Source organism: Saccopteryx leptura, chromosome 6 (assembly GCF_036850995.1).
Source record: "Saccopteryx leptura isolate mSacLep1 chromosome 6, mSacLep1_pri_phased_curated, whole genome shotgun sequence".
Lineage (NCBI taxonomy): Eukaryota > Metazoa > Chordata > Mammalia > Chiroptera > Emballonuridae > Saccopteryx > Saccopteryx leptura.
In genome coordinates this window covers 54,638,154-54,658,659 of record NC_089508.1, presented here as the reverse complement: position 1 = coordinate 54,658,659, position 20,506 = coordinate 54,638,154, and the positions used below count along the sequence as shown (strand labels likewise).

Sequence of the window (20,506 nt, the reverse complement as noted above, 5' to 3'; positions counted from 1 at the left end):
CTTATCTCTCTCCCTTCCTGTCTCCCTCTCTCTATCACTAAAAAGAAGGAAGAAGAATTTGGGAGAGAATAATTTTGTCAGGTGTATAAATAGAGCATTAAAATGAGGGCCTGAGGCTCAAGAGTCCACCAGTGAATGCGGTTGGCTCAGCAGTGAAGCGTCGGCCTGGCGTGCGGGGGACCCGGGTTCGATTCCCGGCCAGGGCACATAGGGGAAGCGCCCATTTGCTTCTTCACCCCCCCCTCCTTCCTCTCTGTCTCTCTCTTCCCCTCCCGCAGCCGAGGCTCCATTGGAGCAAAGATGGCCTGGGCGCTGGGGATGGCTCCTTGGCCTCTGCCCCGGGCGCTAGAGTGGCTCTGGTCACGGCAGAGCGACGCCCCGGAGGGGCAGAGCATCGCCCCCTGGTGGGCAGAGCTTCGCCCCTGGTGGGCGTGCCGGGTGGATCCCGGTAGGGCGCATGCGGGAGTCTGTCTGACTGTCTCTCTCCGTTTCCAGCTTCGGAAAAATACAAAAAATAAATAAATAAAAAAAATGAGGGCCTGAGCCTGACCTGTGGTGGCACAGAGGGATAAAGCATCGACCTGGAACACTGAGGTTGCCGGTTCAAAACCTTGGGCTTGCCTGGTCAAGGCACATATGGGAGTTGATGCTTCCTGCTCCTCCCCCTTCTCTCTCTCTCTCTCTCTCTTTCTCTCTCTCTCTTTCTCCCCTCTCTTTCTCTCTCCTCTCTCTATCTGAAAATCAATAAATATTATATATTTATATAAAAAGAAAAAACAAACAAACAAAAAATGAGGCCCTGGCTAGTTAGCTCTGTTGGTTGGAATGTTGTCCTGATAAGGCTGGGGTTCAATCCCCGGTCAGGGCATACATAAGAGTCCACCAGTGAATGCATAAATGGTTTAAACAACATCTCGATGTTTCTCTATCTATCTGTCTGTCTCCCTTGCTCCCTTCCTTCCTCTCTCTCTAAAATTAAAAAAGAAAATTAAAATGAGAACTGAAAATTGACCATTTAACTTAGCAACTTGAAAATGAACCATGACTATCTAAGAATTATTTTGGTAAAGCAATGGGAGTGAAAGCATATTTATAGTGAATTCAAGAAAAAATGGAGGGATTTGAGCAGGGAGTATAGATAATCTTTAATGAATTTTATTGAAGGGAATCTGAGAAATGGGGCAATAGCTGGAAGAGAATGTGGGATCTGGAGAGTTTTTGTTTTATGACAGGCAGTATAGAAAGTATGTTTGTTTTTTTATTTTTTTTTTTAAGATTTTATTTATTCATTTGAGAGAGGAGAGAGAGAGAGAAGGGAGACACAAGGGGGAAAGAGCAGGAAGCATCAACTCCCATATGTGCCTTGACCGGGTAAGCCCAGGGCCTTGAACAAGCAACCTCAGCATTTTCAGGTCGACGCTTTATCCACTGCGCCACCACAGGTCAGGCAGAAAGTATGTTTGTTAATGAGAGTAATCGAGTAGCGGGAGAACATTTATGGATGTCGATGAAAAAGGAGTCAGTGGCTGAAATGGCTTGCAGGGTGTTTTTTTTTTTTTTTTTTTTAGTTTTGGAAAAGCAGAGCAGTGAAGTCCTGTCCTCTGCCTTGACACTCTGTAAGACACAGAGAAGAGAGAGCAGGAAAAGTGCAGAGATGTTAACTGTGACTACTATTGCTTTGGCCTCTGAATAGAATTAGGTTTAAACATCTTGATAGCAGCCTCTGGTTTTATTTGTGCTGAAACACCTCAGCGGTAACAGCTGGGCCCTACTTTTCTTTGAGTTCTAAAGATCTGGGGGGGAAGAAAGAAGAGGGCTTACCCTGTCATCTTTAGTCTTTCTTTTCTACCATGAACATTTTGACTTTGGCTGTGAATGTAATTGTGGCTGATACTTGATAATAAGCTATGTTTTATCAACATACATGTTACAACTGTCCCCACTGAAAGCCATGGTATGTGGGCAGTACCAAAAGCTGCTTAAAATCCTTTGCTTTCTCCACAGCATTATTTACCACCTTGCACAGAGTGGCCAATAAAAAAGTTTAACTGTTCATGCTTCCACTTGTTACAGATAAATTTGAATTTTCTTACCAAGTCCTCCATTTCTGCTTTAGAGTCTTAGATCTTTAGAGTACACATCTTAGCAGGTGAATAAGAGTAGAAAATAATTTCGTACTTTTCATGGTAATTACTGGGAGAAAGGCTCCTCTAGTAATGAAGTCTGACCCATAGTTGCAGCTAACTTATGAGTCATACTTGTCGAACATGCTAAACACAAGACATCCCAAGATGGGAAATAATGAAACACCAGGTCAATTGGACATTGCTGGAGAGCACTGTCTGCCGATTTCCAGTTGTTAAGGAAAAATTGTGATTGCGTAGTCAGCATAATCTACTTTAGGTGGTATATCTGCTTTGCAGAAGGAATAAAAGTCCAAAGTATTCACACAGATTTGTTTTATATTAAGAGATCCAGCCTGACCTGTGGTGGCACAGTGGATAAAGTGTTGACCTGGAAACACTGAGGTTGCCGGTTCAAAAAAAACCCTGGGCTTGCCTGGTCAAGGCACATATGGGAGTTGACGCTTCCTGCTCCTCCTTTCTGACTGTCTGTCTCTCTCTCCTCTCTAAAATGAATAAATAAAAAATATTAAAAAAAAAGAGATCCAAAGAAGGCTTCTAAATAATGTTCAGAATTACTCTACCGGTTACCTTTACGCCCTAAGTAAGTCTGGAATACATCCAGCAAAATAGCTTTTGCATGGTCATACCTTTCAGAATGAATCATCTTCCTTCCTTTTAGTGAGAGAAGGGTTCTGTTTACTGTTTCTAGCAGAATTTTTACAAATACTTGAGTTTTCTTAAATCTTCCAGTGTTTCACTTGAGTTGAACCTGGGGGGCTTCCCAGTGTTCCTGAAGGAGACCTCTGAATCTCCCAACTCACAGTCACTTATGTTAAAGGAACAGCTAGTTCTTATTCTGGGAATCAGGCATCCTTTTTTTTTTTTTTTAATTTTAATTTTTATAGATTTTGGAAAGAGAGGAAAGGAGAGGGAGAGACAGAGAGACAGGAACATTGATCTTTTCCTGTACATGCCCTGACTGAGGATCGAACCAGCAACATCTGCACTTCAGGAAGAAGCTCTAGCCAACCAAGCTATCCGGCCAGGGCATCAGGCATCCATTATTTTTAAAGAAATTGTTCCTATTATAGGAAGTCAGAAATAGTAGGCAATAGATAAGAGTACTGTGCCACACTGGCCAGGTAGCTTAGTTGGTTGGAGTGCCATCCAAATACACCAAGATTGTGGGTTTGATTCCTGGTCAAGGCACATACAAGACTCAACCAATGAATACAAGTAGAACAAGAAATCAATATTTTTCTCTCTCTTCTTCTCTCTAAAATCAATAAAAAAGAATACTGTGATAAGGCCTAGGAAAGGTAATTTGTTCTTGTTTGTTAAGTATAATCCTCTTTGCCTAAGTGTGAAATGAAGTGCGTTGAGGTGAAATTTGGGACATCCTTGATCTTCTTGAAATTCTAAATTTTTCCCGACTAGACTGAATGTTTTATTTTTATATTTTGCAGTATCCAGACATGAGTCAAGAATCTGACTCTCCATTTGTTTTCATCTGCACAAATCCCCAGGAAATGATTGTGAAGTTTCCTATTAAAGGAAATCCAAAAATCTGTAAGTCACAAGCTTTGATGGTCTGATTTTCTTTTTTTTATCTTGTATCTTACATGTTTAACTTTTTTTAAACAATTTTCTCTTTCTACCCTGTTCTATAGCATCTAAAGTGTTGGAGGATTAAATTATATTTATTGATAACTGTAATGCTAGGTTAACTACAGTATAGCCTTTCCAAAGTGTACCTTGATCCACAGTTATTGGGCTTGCTAGTGAATCACTCTAAACTTCAATTTAGGAACCCAATACATTTAAGTGCTGTTTGTCAGCCGATAGGATTTTCTTTGTTTTCCTGTACTGCTCATGAAAGGAAGTAGTAAGCCAATGCCAATGGCAACATTGTCATTTATTCATTGTTCCTCAGTTTTCAATTCAAGAATAAGACAAGCCTGACCTGTGGTGGCGCGGTGGATAGGGCGTTGACTTGGAATGCTGAGGTTGCTGGTTCGAAACCCTGGGCTTGCCCGGTCAAGGCACATACAACAAGCAATCAATGAACAACTAAAGGGAAGCAACTATGACTTGATACTTCTTGTTCTTTCCTCTCCTCTCTCTGTAAAATCAATTAATAAAATTTAAAAAAAAAAAGAATAAGACAAAATTTTCCCCCCATTGATTTGAGGGCAGGGAGAAGTAAAGAGAGAAAGAGCAAAAGAGAGAGTGAGAGAGAAAGAGAAGCATCAACTTGTTGTTCCACTTAGTTGTACACTCATTAGTTACTTCTCATATGTGCCCTGACCAGGGACTGAACCCACGACCTCAGCACACTGGGACAACACTCTACCCACTGAGCAACCTAGTCAGCGACAGAGACAGAGAGAGGGATAGATAAGGACAGACAGGAAGGGAGAAAGATGAGAAGCATTAATTCTTCGTTGTGGCACCTTAGTTGTTCATTATTTACTTTCTCATATGTGCCTTGCCCTGGGGGCTATAGCAGAGCAAGTGACCCCTTGCTCAAGCCAGTAACCTTGAGCTTCAAGCGAGCGACCTTTGGGCCCTAACCAGTGACCATGGGGGTCATGTCTATGATTCCCACACTCAAGCCAGCAACCCTGCACTCAAGCTGGTGAGCCCACACTCAAGCCGGCGACGTTGGGGTTTTGAACCTGGCTCCTCTGCATTCCAGTCTGATGCTCTATCCACTGAGCCACTACTTGGTCATCCAAGGGAAAGATAATTTTTTAAGTGTCTGTTCTTGAGTGTCTGTTTTGGAGGCATTACTTCCACTATTCCCTTGATCTTTGCCCTAGCCCTATTTTTATCTCTTTTTAAAATCTCTTGATGATTTATTTTTCTATAACTTTTGCTTTTTTGTATTTGTGATTATAGTACCCTTTATATATTCACTTCTTAGGAAATGTTTGTTGACTACTCTTTCAACTTCAATTTCCATCTTCTCTTTCTCTGTCTGGTCCTATAGCAGCCTCTTCTGTTTTAAAGCAATCTCAAGAAACATATAGTAATGTCCTCCCTGCCTAACTTTTTTTTCAAAACAGTATCAACAACTCCCATTTGCTCATATCAGTTACTGTTTTGTGCCTTTGTGATATTGCTTTCCTATTGTGTTAACTGGATGATTTGGGGCATGCATGTCTTCCTCTGTATAACTCTGCCTCACCTGGTACCTTGGAGACTAGCCATTTTATATGAGAAGTACTTCTCAAACTATAATATAAATAAAAGTCACCTATAGAGGCCCTGGCCGGTTCGCTCAGTGGTAGAGCGTCGGCCTGGCGTGCGGGGGACCCAGGTTCGATTCCTGGCCAGGGCACATAGGAGAAGCACCCATTTGCTTCTCTCCCCCCCCCCCTCCTTCCTCTCTGTCTCTCTCTTCCCCTCCCACAGCCAAGGCTCCATTGGAGCAAAGATGGCCCGGGCGCTGGGGATGGCTCCTTGGCCTCTGCCCCAGGTGCTAAAGTGGCTCTGGTCACGGCAGAGCGACGCCCCGGAGGGGCAGAGCATTGCCCCCTGGTGGGCAGAGCGTCGCCCCTGGTGGGCGTGCCGGGTGGATCCCAGTCGAGCGCATGCGGGAGTCTGTCTGACTGTCTCTCCCCATTTTCAGCTTCAGAAAAATACAAAAAAAAAAAAAAATAATAATAATAATAATCACCTATAGAGCTGTTAAGACAGGTTTCTAGAAAAAACAAACCAGGTTCCTAGGCCTTCTCCCAAGTGATACTGATGCCATTGGTCAACTGAGTATACTTTGAGTAATACTGCTTTCAATCATAAAATGAAATGTTTTGAGTATGAGCTTAGATGAATGAATATTCACTACAAAATTCAGGGAACCCCCATGATTTAAATGATATATGTTCCTGAGTTTCCTACAAATCAGAAAATCTGAGCATAATTTGCCTTTAACTTGGACAAATTGTTTATTTCGACTATATCCCAGCTGGTAGCTAAGGGGCCCTGGAAATTCTTTTTCTTTCTCTCTATAGGATTTAAATTTCTCTTTTCCTCTCCCTCTGTTTTGGTGGTAGCATATCCCCTTCGCCTTTTTTATTCCATTCTCACCCTACCCAAGCACTGATAACAACACTGGTGGTAAGAGGAAAATGTGCATGGTCTCCTCTGTCAGGCCCACCTGATTGTTGGCCTTTATCTGATGTTTAAGCTCCTGTGAGAAAATGTTCTCTGTAAACTGAATTTAGATACTTCTCTGAAATGTTTTACCTCAGTACTTTCTCTATCTCGGTAGAGAGTCATCACAGCACATATATGGCCTTAACTTTTTTCCATAAGGTTTGTAAGGGTGGGGGAGTCATAATCTTAGGGAGCAAGCTTTAATAATCTCCTGTCTTTCACCATTGTTTCTGTTGGCTAAGTGTTAAAAAGCCAAACTGGGCTGTATGCTTGTTCAGGGACAACAGGGCTATATAGAAATTATGAGCCAACAGCTTCTTCCATGGTAGACCAGACAAGGTGAAAAAACATTGGTCAGAAACAATAGGTAGAGAAACTTTATTTACAAAAATAAAGGAAAGGATAGGCTCCCAATCCCTGTGTGTCTCAGGAAAAGAATTCTGTTGGGTGGGAGCCAGTGTGAGGATTTAGTCTGGTCTAAAGTTTTTTTCTCTGTAACTCCCCATTCTTTTATCCTGCCTTCAATCTTACCATCTCTAAAAACCTTACCCTCTGCCATAACTTCTTTGCCTTAGGATATAGGGACCACCTCCAGTAGTTTACAGCTGGCAAGGTCTTTAATTCCACTGCCATTGGGGAAAAATACATAGTTGGCTCTTAATTTGGAATGTTTCATAGTTTATTCTAGATATGTTGTTATTGAAGTGGTTAAGTTCCATAGTATTAATAATATTACTACTCTAGGAACCTAGCCACCTTTTATAGATTAGTTCTATAAGAAATATATTCCACGTTCTAAACTTCTGACTTGCAAATGGACTTTTAGAATACAACCCATTTACAGCCTGACCTGTGGTGGCACAGTGGATAAAGCGTCAACCTGGAAACGCTGAGGTTGCCGGGTCAAAACCCTGGGCTTGCCTGGTCAAGGCACATATGGGAGTTGATGCTTCCTGCTCCTCCCCCCTTCTCTCTCTCTCTCTCTGTCTCTCTCTCTCTCTCCCCTCTCTATAATGAATAAATAAAATCTTAAAAAAAAAAGAATCCAACTTATTTACTCGTAGCATGTATATATATATGTATATATACCTTCAAGTAAAGGTATATATTTTGTTTTGTACATGTAAACTTGAGCTTGCTTGACCTGGGAATAATTATGTTTCTTGAAATTGAAATAATTCAGAAAAGAGCAATGTGCAACATATTATTTGGCTGTCTGTATGCTCCAATTAGGAAATGCAAAAAAGTTAAGTATAGTAAAATATATAGGCTGAATGTTCAGGGTTTTTTTTTTTTTGTATTTTTCTGAAGCTGGAAACGGGGAGAGACAGTCAGACAGACTCCCGCATGCGCCCAACCGGGATCCACCCGGCACGCCCACCAGGGGCGAAGCTCTACCCACCAGGGGGCGATGCTCTGCCCCTCTGGGGCGTTGCTCTGCCGCGACCAGAGCCACTCTAGCGCCTGGGGCAGAGGCCGAGGAGCCATCCCCAGTGCCCGGGCCATCTTTTGCTCCAATGGAGCCTTGGCTACAGGAGGGGAAGAGAGAGACAGAGAGGAAGGAGGGGGTGGGGGGTGGGGAAGCAAATGGGTGCTTCTCCTATGTGCCCTGGCTGGGAATCGAACCCTGGTCCCCCGCACACCAGGCCGACGCTCTACCGCTGAGCCAACCGGCCAGGGCTATAGGCTGAATGTTCAAAGAGATAAAGGAATCTTTTTACTTTAAATCAGTGGTTCTCAACCTGTGGGTCGCGACCCCGGCGGGGGTCGAACGACCAAAACACAGGGGTCGCCTAAAGCCATCGAACCACAGGTTGAGAACCACTGCTTTAAATGGACTACATGTTCTATAAACTCATGCAAATACTGTTTCGAATCTTATGCAAAGCATGTGAAAATCCCTACAAGAGTTATATCGATTGATGACAAATACATTTCCCCTTCAAACTTCTTGCCCATCTGCTGCACATGCATTTGATTTTCTTTTAGGTATCATGATTGAAGATGTGGTTTAACACTGAAATGTGGCAGGTACTAAATGTAAAAGTACTGGGGAAATACAGAAATTAAGCATTATCACTCTCCTTTTAAGAGAGTATATATACTCTGTGTTACTATAGTTTACTGTCCAGATCCCAAGTCTTGAAAGACCAGGTTGAACTAGAACTCAGAGTTCAGAGTTTATACCAGGGATAGGGAAGCTTTTTGGCTGAGAGAGCCATGAACGCCACATATTTTAAAATGTAACTTTGTGAGAGCCATACAACAACCCATGTACCTTATGCATTATCCAGTAAAAATTTGGTGTTGTCCCGGAGGACAGCTGTGATTGGCTCCAGCCACCCGCAACCGTGAACATGAGCGATAGGAAATGAATGGATTGTAATACATGAGAATGTTTTATATTTTTAACATTATTATTATTTTTTTTATTATGGATTTGTCTGCGAGCCAGATGCAGCCATCAAAAGAGCCACATCTGGCTCGTGAGCCATAGGTTCCTGACCCCTAGTTTATATAATCCAAAGGCAGCCATAAGGGCGCTTCTTTATGCAAGAAGCCCCACTTCTTGGCCCTGCCGGTTTGCTCAGTGGTAGAGCGTCGGCCTTGCATGAGGAAGTCCCGGGTTCGATTCCCGGCCAGGGCACACAGGAGAAGCGCCCATCTGCTTCTCCACCCCTCCCCCTCTCCTTCCTCTCTGTCTCTCTCTTCCCCTCTCGGCGAGGCTCCATTGGAGCAAAGATGGCCCCGGGCGCTGGGGATGGCTCCATGCCCTCTGCCTCAGGTGCTAGAGTGGCTCTGGTTGCAACAGAGCGATGCCCCGGATGGGCAGAGCATCGCCCCCTGGTGGGCACGCCTGGTGGATCCCGGTTGGGTGCATGTGGGAGTCTGTCTGACTGCCTCCCCGTTTCCAGCTTCAGAAAAATACAAAAAAAAAAAAAAAAAAAAAAAAAAAGCCCCACTTCTTTGCCCTCATTGCCCAGAGCTGACCCAAGAATTGCCACTATTGGATATTACTGTGGTGGATGTTAGGAAATGCAAAGAAGTCCTTATTTGTAAGGAGCTCACAGATTGCTGGCACATGTATGGTTTTTACTTTTTTCAAGGCAGCCTAGGGGATGAAAGAATTTCTGAATCTCTGGGAATGCCCTGGAAATCCTTATTCTTTTATATCTTCTTCCTCCTATTATTTTTCCATTTTGTGACATCATCATTGAAGCCAGAGATTAGTCTGCCTACCACTGAGTGCAGATGGGTTGATATATCTGAGCTGGTCTTTTTTTTTTTTTCTTTTTCTTTTTTGAGAAAGACACAGACAGGAAGGGATAAAGATGAGAAGCATCAACTTGTAGTTGTGGTACTTTTAGTTGTTCATTGATTGCTTCTCATACGTGCCTTGATGGGGGGGGCTCAAGCCAATGACTTTGGTATCACATTAGTGATCTCGGTCTCAAGCCAGTGACCCTGTGCTCAAGCTGGCATGCCCATGTTCAAGCTGGTGACCTTAGGGTTTTGAAATAGGACTTCAGTGTTGTGGGTTGGCACCATCACTAGTCAGACAATTTTGCTTACAATCTTTCTGCTTCTAGGTTTTCTATTCTTTTCTAGTTTTCCTGCTTTTTTTTTTTTCATATTGCTTGAGAAACAGATCATTCCAATTTATATTTCATTTTTAGGACACAATACCATAGAGCTGGAAAGGGCCTTCAGTACTATGTAGTCCAGTTTCTTAGCATTGAAAAGTTGAGGACAAGAGTGACCAAGTGACTTTCTCCAGGTTATACAGCTAGATAGTCTAAGGACTAAAACTGGAACCTGGTCCTTCTAATTTATTCAGTAAAGAGAACTAGAAGTCTGGAGTCCTTGATAGAATTCTAAATTCTGTCCTGGCCTGTTTTAAAAAGCTGAATGAGACATAATACTTCTTTGTACCTCTGGGTACCACCACCTTTACTCTTATGTTTATCTGATACCCATTTTTGGTTACTTAGTAGTCCCTATAATGTAAAGCTTTTGAAATTGATAGTGTCTACTTTGTTTAATTCATTTGGTGACAATATCTATTGAGTACCTACCATTTGGCAGTCACTATGGTAGTGTTAGGGACACAAAGGCAAATTTGCCTTGTAACAGGGCTCTTTGCCAGATTGCTGGCACATGTTTGGATTTCCAACCAGGCAGCCTGGGAGATGAAAGAACTTCTAAATCCTTGGGAATACTCTGTGCTCTAAAGCCCAAATTAAAATCAACAGCATTGTGACTATTGTGAATGGCATTTAGGGTATCTTTTTTTTTTTAATTTAGGTTATCATTTAGTGATGATTTCTGAGGAAACCTAGGAAAGAAGATAGTATTATTCCAGAGGCAGGTGTAGCTCTAGAGAGATGAGGGGGAAGAAAAAAAGGTATTTAGGAAACAGGGAAACTTGTTAGTTTGAGGTTATTTTTCTCACAATCTCTCTGTGTAGTAGTCATATATTCTTTTTTTTTTATTTTATTTTTATTTTTCTGAAGCTGGAAACGGGGAGAGACAGTCAGACAGACTCCCGCATGCGCCCAACCGGGATCCACCCGGCACGCCCACCAGGGGCGAAGCTCTGCCCACCAGGGGGCGATGCTCTGCCCCTCCGGGGCGTCGCTCTGCCACAACCAGAGCCACTCTAGTGCCTGGGGCAGAGGCCAAGGAGCCATCCCCAGCACCCGGGCCATCTTTGCTCCAATGGAGCCTTGGCTGCGGGAGGGGAAGAGAGAGACAGAGAGGAAGGAGTGGGGGGGGGGGGTGGAGAAGCAAATGGGCGCTTCTCCTATGTGCCCTGGCCGGGAATCGAACCCGAGTCCCCCGCACGCCAGGCCGACGCTCTACCGCTGAGCCAACCGGCCAGGGCTAGTAGTCATATATTCTTAATTTGACAAATGAGGATATAGAAGTCCAGAGAGACAATGACTTGCCCCAGGTCATACAGTTAGTATCTGACAAGGGTGGACTAGATCCTGATTCTCCTGAGTCCTAGTTTAGTTCTCTCTTGCATCTGATTGCGGCAACAAATTAAAATGACAGCATATGAGGGACACTGGTTGGGGGTATGGGCCTGTAGATACAGGGAAGCTCCTTTTCTTTCCCTTTTAAAAATTTTTTTAAAGACTTTATTCATGCCTGACCTGTGGTGGTGCAGTGGGTAAAAACATCAACCTGGAACGCTGAGATCGCTGGTTTGAAACCCTGGGCGTCCTTGTCAATATAGGAGTTGATGCTTTCTGCTTCTTCCCCCACCCCTTTTCTCTTTCTCCTCTCTAAAATGAATAAATTTTAAAAAGAAAGACTTTATTCATTTTAGGGTAGGGGGGAGGGAGGGAAAGGAGGGGGGAAGCAGAAAGTATCAGCTCCCATATGTGCCTTGACAGGCAAGCCCAGGGTTTTGAACCTAGGACCCCAGTATTCTGCTTTATCCACTGCGCCACCACAGGTCAGGCCAGGAGGCTCCTTGTTTTATTTTATTTGTTTTTTTAAATGCTGAGGCTGATGGTCCAGTTAATTGTTTCTGCTTACAGAAACAGCAGAATTGCTATGGACTTAAATGAGACATTTTGAGGAGAGAAAGCAACCTGCAAGCTCTGTTCTCAGGCCAGATAGATAGGAAGGCACTCTCTTCTTGAGATGGATAGCTTCTAAGGCTGCTACCACTGAACCAAACTCTATCCTGGTAGATCTGAAGAGTCAGAGGTCAGAGACCACAGCAGTGAAGAACCTCTCATTAGGGTAACCTGGGACAGGAAGGTTGCTTGTTTTCCAACTTGAACACTTGGAAGAGTCAAACGGCCTATGACCTTTGCCCTTCTTTGCTGGTGATAGGGGCCCTTTGTAGGTACAGCATTCATGTGGATTCTACTCCATTGTTTCAGGTCACTCCCCCTATTAAATCTGAGGCAGGAAAGGGGTGAGTTGAACTGCTTTTCTCATTGTGAGAGAGGTTCATGCATTATGCTTAGCCAGTTAACAGGTCAGAGGAATGGTTTTCACACTGCCTTCTTTTATTATATATGTTTATAGTCTTTAAAAACTTGCCTTAGCTTTAGATACCCTAGAAAAGATGATGTTTCTTTTCTAGTAGCTACAAAATTAGAAATATTAACTTAGATTCTTTAGGCGAATACTCATTGTGTTTGTGTGTATGCTTTTGTGTTTCTATATGGTGTTCCCACTGCTTCCTCATTCTTACAGAATGAAACTCATGAAACTCAAAAGTTTGAAAGTCTGAGTCCTGAAGCAAGATAATTGAATGTGACAGGAACACAGTAACCAGAAGACCTGGGAGGCCACAAAAGATTTGCATTGCAAATATAAAAAATAAATAATGAGGCTTCTTTTTCTCCCTTACAGGGAAACTGGATTCCAAGATCCATCAAGGCGCAAAGAAGGGGTTAATGAAGCAGAATAAAGCTGTCTGACCCAGGAGAAAAGGAACTATACAGCATAGTGGAGTTTTGTGTACTAAAATTTTATCCTCTGGTCCTTTGGAACTGAAGCAGTAGAAATCTCAAGGCTTGGCATCAGGCTTGACTCTCTGAGAATTTAAACTCTTACCAAAACTTGTATATTTTTCTTAAAGAGTGGGATTCTTACTTTATGTACTGGGTCAAAATGTTTGAATAATTATTTATAAAAACTTATTTTAAAAATTCTCGGTCTTTGACATTTTTCTCTGAATGGTATTAGAAGAGAAAGGAACAAGTTAGAAATTAATTTCCTCTCTGAGGCTTGGGTTTGTAGTTAGGAAAATTCTTAACCTAGGCCAACAAGTTTTGGGAGGACCACTTGAATTTTAAAGTGTTTTTTTTTTTTTTTAATGATAGCCTGATAGAGAATTTAGATGTCTGAGGAATCCCATGTTTGATATAAACCTGTGATGGAACAAAGAGCTTTTTAGCATGTTTTCTGCTCCATTTCAACATCTTTTTTCTTTATTTTTATTTAATGCTTTTAGAGAGAGAAACATTGACTTGTTGTTTCACCTATTTATGTATTCATTGGTTGATTCTTGTATGTGCCCTGACTGGGGATAGAACCTGCAACTTTGGCATATTGGGATGATCCTCTAACCAACTGAACTACCTGGCCAGGGCCAGTCCAACATCTCTTAAAGTGAATAGTCTTCAAAAGCTGAGTAACCTTCATTGGCAGATTGTTTTTTCTTATTTTGTTTTGAAGAGATGACCTGAAGAGGTGCTGCCACTTTGTTCTTCGGTTTGAGACATTAGGCATAAGAGGACCAGACTGGGAGGAGATGAAGCCACCTGTTAAAGCAACATGAAACTGCCCTATTTATTTTGTTGCTATTGCAAAAGCATCACTTGGATGGGGCAATTAGAAACAAACTGAAAAATAAAATCCCTTCAGTAATTGCATCCAAATACCCCCAGATGCTGAAACCAAACCCTTTAAACCATCCACACCCCAGGAAGCTATGCGCTTTGGAAAAATAGGAGGTTGGTTTGAAATGAGATTTTTACTAGTCAGTCTGGTCCCACTTAGTGAAGCTCTTTCTTCTGAGGCTGTTCAGAAGAGCTGTCAGAATCTCAGTTGCTGGCATCCTCAGGAAATTCATAGTCTTAAATGTGTATGTTCTGTTTTTTATAAAGCAGCAGCACCACCGCACTGGGGAAGTTGGATTCCCTCCAGCGGTTGTGTGCATGACTTGAAAAAGAGAGCGAAAGGGAGAAAAAAAAAGTGCACTATGTTATGAAAAAGATTAATTTCCCCTTTCTTTAATCCTTCATATTCAGCGTTTATTTGCATTGAAATGCCTCCACTCATTATGCATTGATGTTCACTCAACTGTGAACTCTGCTTGTTGCATAGCTCTAGGCACTGGTTTTTTGGGGGCCTGATCACTGGATTCCCAGGGAAAACCCACCTGATTCTTGTTCTGTTGATGCAAACATGCAGTGTTTTCTTTCTTTTCCTGCTCAGCCTCGGTGGAGAACAAGGAAAAGACAGCTAATGGCACTTCTTCAGGGAAAAAAGTCTTTTTGGCCTTCTACAGACTAGGTAGGGTCTGTAGCTGCATTGGGTTCATATGTAGTTAATAGTTTACCAAGCAGTAGCACCTTGAATTCTGAACTGGAATTGTCTGGTTTTCTTTTATTTATTTATTTATTTTCAGAGACCGAGAGAGTCAGAGAGAAGGATAGACAGGGACTGACAGACAGGAACGGAGAGATGAGAAGCATCAATCATTAGTTTTTCTTTGCACATTGCGACACCTTAGTTGTTCATTGATTGCTTTCTCATATGTGCCTTGACCACGGGCCTTCAGCCGACCAAGTAACCCCTTGCTCGAGCCAACGATCTTGGGTCTAAGCTGGTGAGCTTTTGCTCAAACCAGATGAGCCCGCGCTCAAGCTGGCGACCTCAGGGTCTCGAACCTGGGTCCTCGGCATCCCAATCCAATGCTCTATCCACTGCGCCACCACCTGGTCAGGCTTGTCTGGTTTTCTTAATACCAAAATAAAACTGAAAGGCAGGAGGTAAAGAGCCTAGGGATGGGGGAGGGGTTATCTGCCTTTTTATTTGAATGACAACCTGAGCACAGAAGAATCTAAACTGATTTTTCAACCTAGATAGATGTGTACATGCCTAAAGGAAAACATCAGGAGCTGCAAGAATTCAGGTTATGAAACTATTTTGTGTGCCACGATAAGAAAGTTTACAAGAACCTTACAGGTTTATAAGAACCCACCTCAGCATCGAAAATATGCAGCTGGAGCCACATGAGAAAATGCAGAGTAACTTGGAAACAACTTCTCATGGTTAGACTGTGGAAGCCTGTCTTTAGCTCACGTGGTGGTGGTTAAAGTCTCTCTTTTATTTGCAGAGACTCCGGAGAAGAAGTGTGGGAGAGACCTGAGGGTAGATGGCCTTACTTTGCTCAGTGATGAATAACATAATGTAATAGTTAGTGGAAATTCTTAGCAGCCTGAGTACAAACTCGCCCAGGAATAGCCAGCCTCTTAGTATTTTACAACACTTTGCACTGACCCTGCAACTGTAGGACAGCTTGGCCTGAGGGAAGGTTTGCGTATTTGAGCTGGTTTTCTTTTGCAGCCTAAATATCTGCACCCCCTTTTGGATGGTTGGGTTCAGCGGCTCCCAATTTGTATAGTACCTAAAGGATTCAGCATTTATTTATTTGTTTGTTTGTTTGAGGGGAGAGATAGAGAAGGAGGGGGAGCAGGAAGCATCAACTCCCGTATGTGCCTTGACCAGGCAAGCCCAGGGTTTTGAACTGGTGACCTCAGTGTTCTAGGTTGACATGTTATCCACCGTGCCACCACAGGTCAGGATGGACTCAGCATTTTTATTTTCGTTTTCCAGGTAGGACCCAGCCTCAATTATCAATATATAAGCTGAGAGTAGTATATATATAAAACTGGAGACTTTCTCTGTCAGGATTTAGGAGGCTTTGGCCTTGCTGTCACATGTTTGGAATGGAGTGAGGGATTTTTTTTTTCTTGCTATAGCTAATTGGGGGAAAGAGAACTATGAGCCTCCTTTTTTTTTGTTTTAAGCTGGAAGTTCACAGAAAACCCAATATTTTCCTAGGGAGTAGGTATGAAAAATTTAGGCTTTTAAGATTACATTTACAAATAATTACAAAGTTAGGGCTTTTAAGAGTTATAACCTCGAATCTCTTTCCATTTTAAGTACTGCTGTCTCTACTGAAGCCTATTTATGTGGATTTCATTTACTTTGGTAAATTTTTTTTAATGCCTTTGCTAGAGCTCCTAGCCAAGATCAAGACAGTATAGGGGTTGTTCTTTTGCCCAGCTAGAAAAGGCCAGTAAAAAAGCACGCATCTCTTAAACTAGAGAAATCATCTAACTTTAATTTATTAGGCCTAGAGGGAGGAAAGAAAGTCCTTTGATGAAGGATGTTTTCTCCTTGAGATTCAAATAGCAAGTGCGCATCTGCTGTTCTCAGCTTTTGTGAATGTGTTTGGAGGGAGGTGATCCATATCACAGGCTTCAGCAGCAACAAGGGATCCAGCAGTTGGAGGGCTTTTCTACTCTGGTGCAGAGAAGAAAGAACATAGCCACAGTGCCATCCTCTGACACAAAGAAACTTCTGTGAATGTCCATTTATGTGTGTGCACATAATGTGGATTAATTCATGGGGTGAAACCTGGTAAACTGGTCAGATTTCAGATTTCAATTGCAACAGTGGACAGTCCAGAAAGAATACCTAGTAAATGTTGTACCTTAGCGTGGAATCAGTTAGGGAATGGGAGCTGGGAACCAGATTAAGTATCCATAGAGAGGTGTGTCATAGGGAGTGAGATGTGACAAGGGACAAAAATGTCAATACAGAAGATTTGAGAGGAGTCTAGAGCTGTACTATCTAATGTGGTTGTTTAAATGAAATTAAGAATTCAGTCTTCAGTCACATTAACCATGTTTCAAGTGCTCAAATAGCCACACGTGGGTAGTGACTTTTGAATTAGTGCAAATGTAGACCATTTCCAACATTGCAAAAGTTCTGTTGGACAGTACTTGTTCAGAGCAGGGTTCAATATACTTTTTATGTAAAGGGCCAAATAGCAAATATTTTAGTCTTTACAGACCATACACTCTGTTCCTATTCAACTCTGCCCTTGTAATGCAGATGCATCCAAGATAAGTGAGGGTGGCCAATGAAACTCATAATTTTCATGTCACAAAGTTTTTTCCTTTGATTATTCTTCAGCCATTTAAAAATGTAAAAACCATTCTTAGCTCATACCACACAGCCTGATTTGGCCTGTGGACCATAATTTGCCAACCCCTGGTCTAGAGGAACAGGAAGTTAAAACTTGAGATTCTTTTACTATACAGACCATCAATCACTTTAAAATTTTTAGTGGTTCTTCAGACTTGAAAACTTTCTCTGACTAAAAATTGGGTTCACTGTAGGAATGTCTTTCCTTTGTTTCCTATTTTTGCAATCACGTCTCCAGTAGAACATGTTCTTCAGTGGTCCTACCTGCTAAGGAGCCGAGTCCTCACTTGTAATATCACCTAGTACAGAATGGAAGTTTGCTGTTACCAGAGACAGTTCTGTCCTTTAATTTTTTTTTTTTTTTTTGTATTTTTCTGAAGCTTGAAACAGGGAGAGACAGTCAGACAGACTCCCGCATGCGCCCGACCGGGATCCACCCGGCACGCCCACCAGGGGGCAATGCTCTGCCCCTCCAGGGCGTCACTCCGCCTTGAGCGACCAGAGCCACTCTAGCGCCTGGGGCAGAGGCCAAGGAGCCACCCCCAGCGCCCGGCCATCTTTGCTCCAATGGAGCCTTGGCTGCGGGAGGGGAAGAGAGAGACAGAGAGGAAGGAGGGGGGAAGGGGTGGAGAAGCAGATGGGCGCTTCTCCTGTGTGCCCCGGCCGGGAATCGAACCCGGGTCCCCCGCAGGCCAGGCAGATGCTCTACCGCTGAGCCAACCGGCCAGGGCCTCTGTCCTTGTACTGTACTAAACAAGCTGAATATCTGTGGACCAAAGGGAGATTATCTTGCTAGGCTAGATAGCCTTAGTATTCATCTTTAGCCATCACCCCCACCCCTAAACACACACACACACCACATACATACACACACCACGCACACCTTTGTGACCTGGCTCCCCTCAAGTCACATACTACCTTGAGTGGCACTGTTGAAGGATGGATGCCTCAGGATAAGCAAAGAAAGGAAAGATAACTGCAGAGGTGACGAAAGAGGTCAAGGACACGGAGTATGCAATAGGGGCTGAAATGAAGGGATTTTTGAGAATTAAGAAATTTGTTATGGAAGGAAGTATAAGTTTTAGGAAAAGAGGTCCTGAAGAGTGTATGTTTCATAAGTGAGCGGTGGATGGAAGGGTCCATTTAAACAAACCTGAACTGAATGCCTACTGTGTACTAGATATATGCTGGGCAATAAGTGATGAATGGCAGTAAATAAGGAAAGGTAAAAGTTAATCGTTAGGATGGTGCATCGGAGAAGGACAGAATAAGACTTACATAGCCCTGGCCGGTTGGCTCAGCGGTAGAGCGTGGGCCTAGCGTGCGGAGGACCCGGGTTCGATTCCCGGCCAGGGCACACAGGAGAAGCGCCCATTTGCTTCTCCACCCCTCCGCCACGCTTTCCTCTCTGTCTCTCTCTTCCCCTCCCGCAGCCAAGGCTCCATTGGAGCAAAGATGGCCCCGGCGCTGGGGATGGCTCTGTGGCCTCTGCCTCAGGCGCTAGAGTGGCTCTGGTCGCAACATGGCGACGCCCAGGATGGGCAGAGCATCGCCCCCTGGTGGGCAGAGCTTCGCCCCTGGTGGGCGTGCCGGGTGGATCCCGGTCGGGCGCATGCGGGAGTCTGTCCGACTGTCTCTCCCTGTTTCCAGCTTCAGAAAAATGAAAAAAAAAAAAAATAATAATAACAATAGCATTTGATGACAGGATGGTGAAGTGAAAGGGGATATAGAAGGGTTAGAAATGGGTACTTTGAAGGGGAAAACAAATGGTAATCCGAAAAAAAAGAAAACTGGAGAACAAAGGATAAAAAGGGGGGTTGAAAAAAAGAGGAGGGTGTTGATATTTTGCTAAACCAAGAGATAAAATGGATGAAACCATTATGAGTTGTGCTTGAAGCATGTTCTTTGAAGATATTCACGTTAAGACCCCTTATGACCCTTTCCCCACAGTTGAAGGACACCTACAGAACTGGTTGTCTTCTGTATTTAAGTTACAATACTTCCCCAGAGGCCCTTCTCTGAGGAAGCCTGGTCCAGTGAGAGTTCTTTCCACGAGGAGAGAGCGTTAGGTTCGAGCTTCCAATCCAGGTTTCTTTGAGTTTATCTCTGTTTTAACCGGCTCGCCGGGTTTTCCAGCATTCCCAGAGCAGACTCTAATCCTGGCTCTTGTGACCGCGCATTCCAAGACCCAGGATTTGGCTCCTTCATCCAGGTTCCGGGTTTCCCCTGCGCTCTCCCGCGCCAGACTCCACACTAGCCCGGAATCCGGATCCGAGGGCCCGGCAGTCCAGTGTCCAGGCCTTCCGGGCAGCCCTAGTTGTCCCGGATCGCGGCGGCGGCAGCGGCGGCGGTGGCGGCGGCTGAGGGACCCGCGGCCCCGGACACAGCGGCACCGGCCGGGCGGGGCGGAGCGGCGCGGGGAGGGGGCGGAGAGCCGGAGTGGAGGCGGAGGCGGGGTGGGGTGGGGGGGAGGGGCCGCAGGAACGGATGGCGGCCTGGGCCCCGTAGCAGCGGCGGCTCTACGGCCCGGGGCTCCGGGCCAGCGGAGGTGGCGGCTCCCGGGACCGGCCGCGCGGTGAGTCCCGAGCTTTGTGTGGAGCTGGGGCTGGGGGAGGAGAGAGGCGGCGGCGCTGAGGGGGGCCGAGGGCAGCGGCGCCTGACGGAGGAAGTGGGGGTTGGGGGGTCGGGGCGGAGCGAGGGGAAGGTGTGTATGAGGGGGAGGGGGTCGTTGCGTGGGTGGGGGAGGGGGCGTCGAGGGGCGCGGGGTGAAGTTCAAAGCATGGCCGGGTCGATTCAGGGTAAGGGTAGGGGTGCCCGAGAGGGGATTAGGGTCTGGCTAGGTTGTGGTGACAGGCTAGAGAGTTTGAGGCCAGTCTGGTTATCTGGAGGGTACCCAGGGCGACTGGGGCTAGTCAGGGAGTTAGTGGGGTTCAGAGCGAAGGGTTGGGAGCAGGACGTGTGCGTGGGCCGGGAGGGGGGAGCAAGGTGACTGGGAGTGTGCAGTAAGTAGGTTGTGGGTGTGTGCTCCTTTTAGTCTTCAGGTCATATTTACCTCTGTCCTTTTCTTCAAAATGGAGGGATTCCTGGACCTGGCCCTTAACAGCTCTCCTTGCACCCCCCTGGGAAGGTTTGTGACCCTGTCCTGTTTGGAAAACCCATGCTGCCCTCTTTTCTCTTTATGTGTAATTACGGTTGGATCATCACTGTGCTTTGCTCAGATTCTCCTTCCTCCCTCTGGGGTTGAGGAGGAGGAGACACATCTGACCAATTAATGTGTGTTTGTGAAACAGGCAGCAGCAAACAGTCATTTCAGCTTCTAGGAATTAGGCTCACACAGGGTAGAGAGATCAGAGCCCTTCAGGGGGAATATTTCTGAACAAATCACAGATGATTGAATTCTCTAAGAAACAGCTTCCTACCTAAATGAGAGTGGGGAAAATGGGGTAGAAAGCCTGTCTGTTTCCAGC

The 20,506-nt window shown here is 44.5% G+C and overlaps 3 protein-coding genes across 8 annotated transcripts in view; 2 read left to right on the top strand and 1 right to left on the bottom strand.

The window, feature by feature from the left end:
• Positions 1-12,966, top strand: part of TRIP4 (thyroid hormone receptor interactor 4) — an 86,464-nt gene extending 73,498 nt beyond the window's left edge. For all 3 annotated transcript variants that reach the window (XM_066344157.1, XM_066344159.1, XM_066344158.1), the window contains 2 exons: positions 3,593-3,695; positions 12,666-12,966. In XM_066344157.1, the coding sequence (XP_066200254.1) occupies positions 3,593-3,695; positions 12,666-12,733 (171 nt within the window). In that variant the 3' untranslated portion in view covers positions 12,734-12,966. The remainder of the gene's footprint in view (positions 1-3,592; positions 3,696-12,665) is intronic.
• The window catches only part of CSNK1G1 (casein kinase 1 gamma 1), a 505,634-nt gene that overhangs the window by 319,219 nt on the left and 165,909 nt on the right, over positions 1-20,506 (bottom strand). The window lies entirely within an intron of this gene.
• ZNF609 (zinc finger protein 609) overlaps positions 19,499-20,506 on the top strand; it is a 279,517-nt gene continuing 278,509 nt past the window's right edge. For 2 of the 3 annotated variants that reach the window (XM_066344156.1, XM_066344155.1), the window contains exon 1: positions 19,509-19,614. The gene's annotated coding sequence lies outside the window, so the exon portion shown is untranslated. Of the gene's footprint in view, positions 19,615-20,506 lie in introns of all 3 variants that reach the window. The other variant, XM_066344154.1, reaches the window with a different exon arrangement.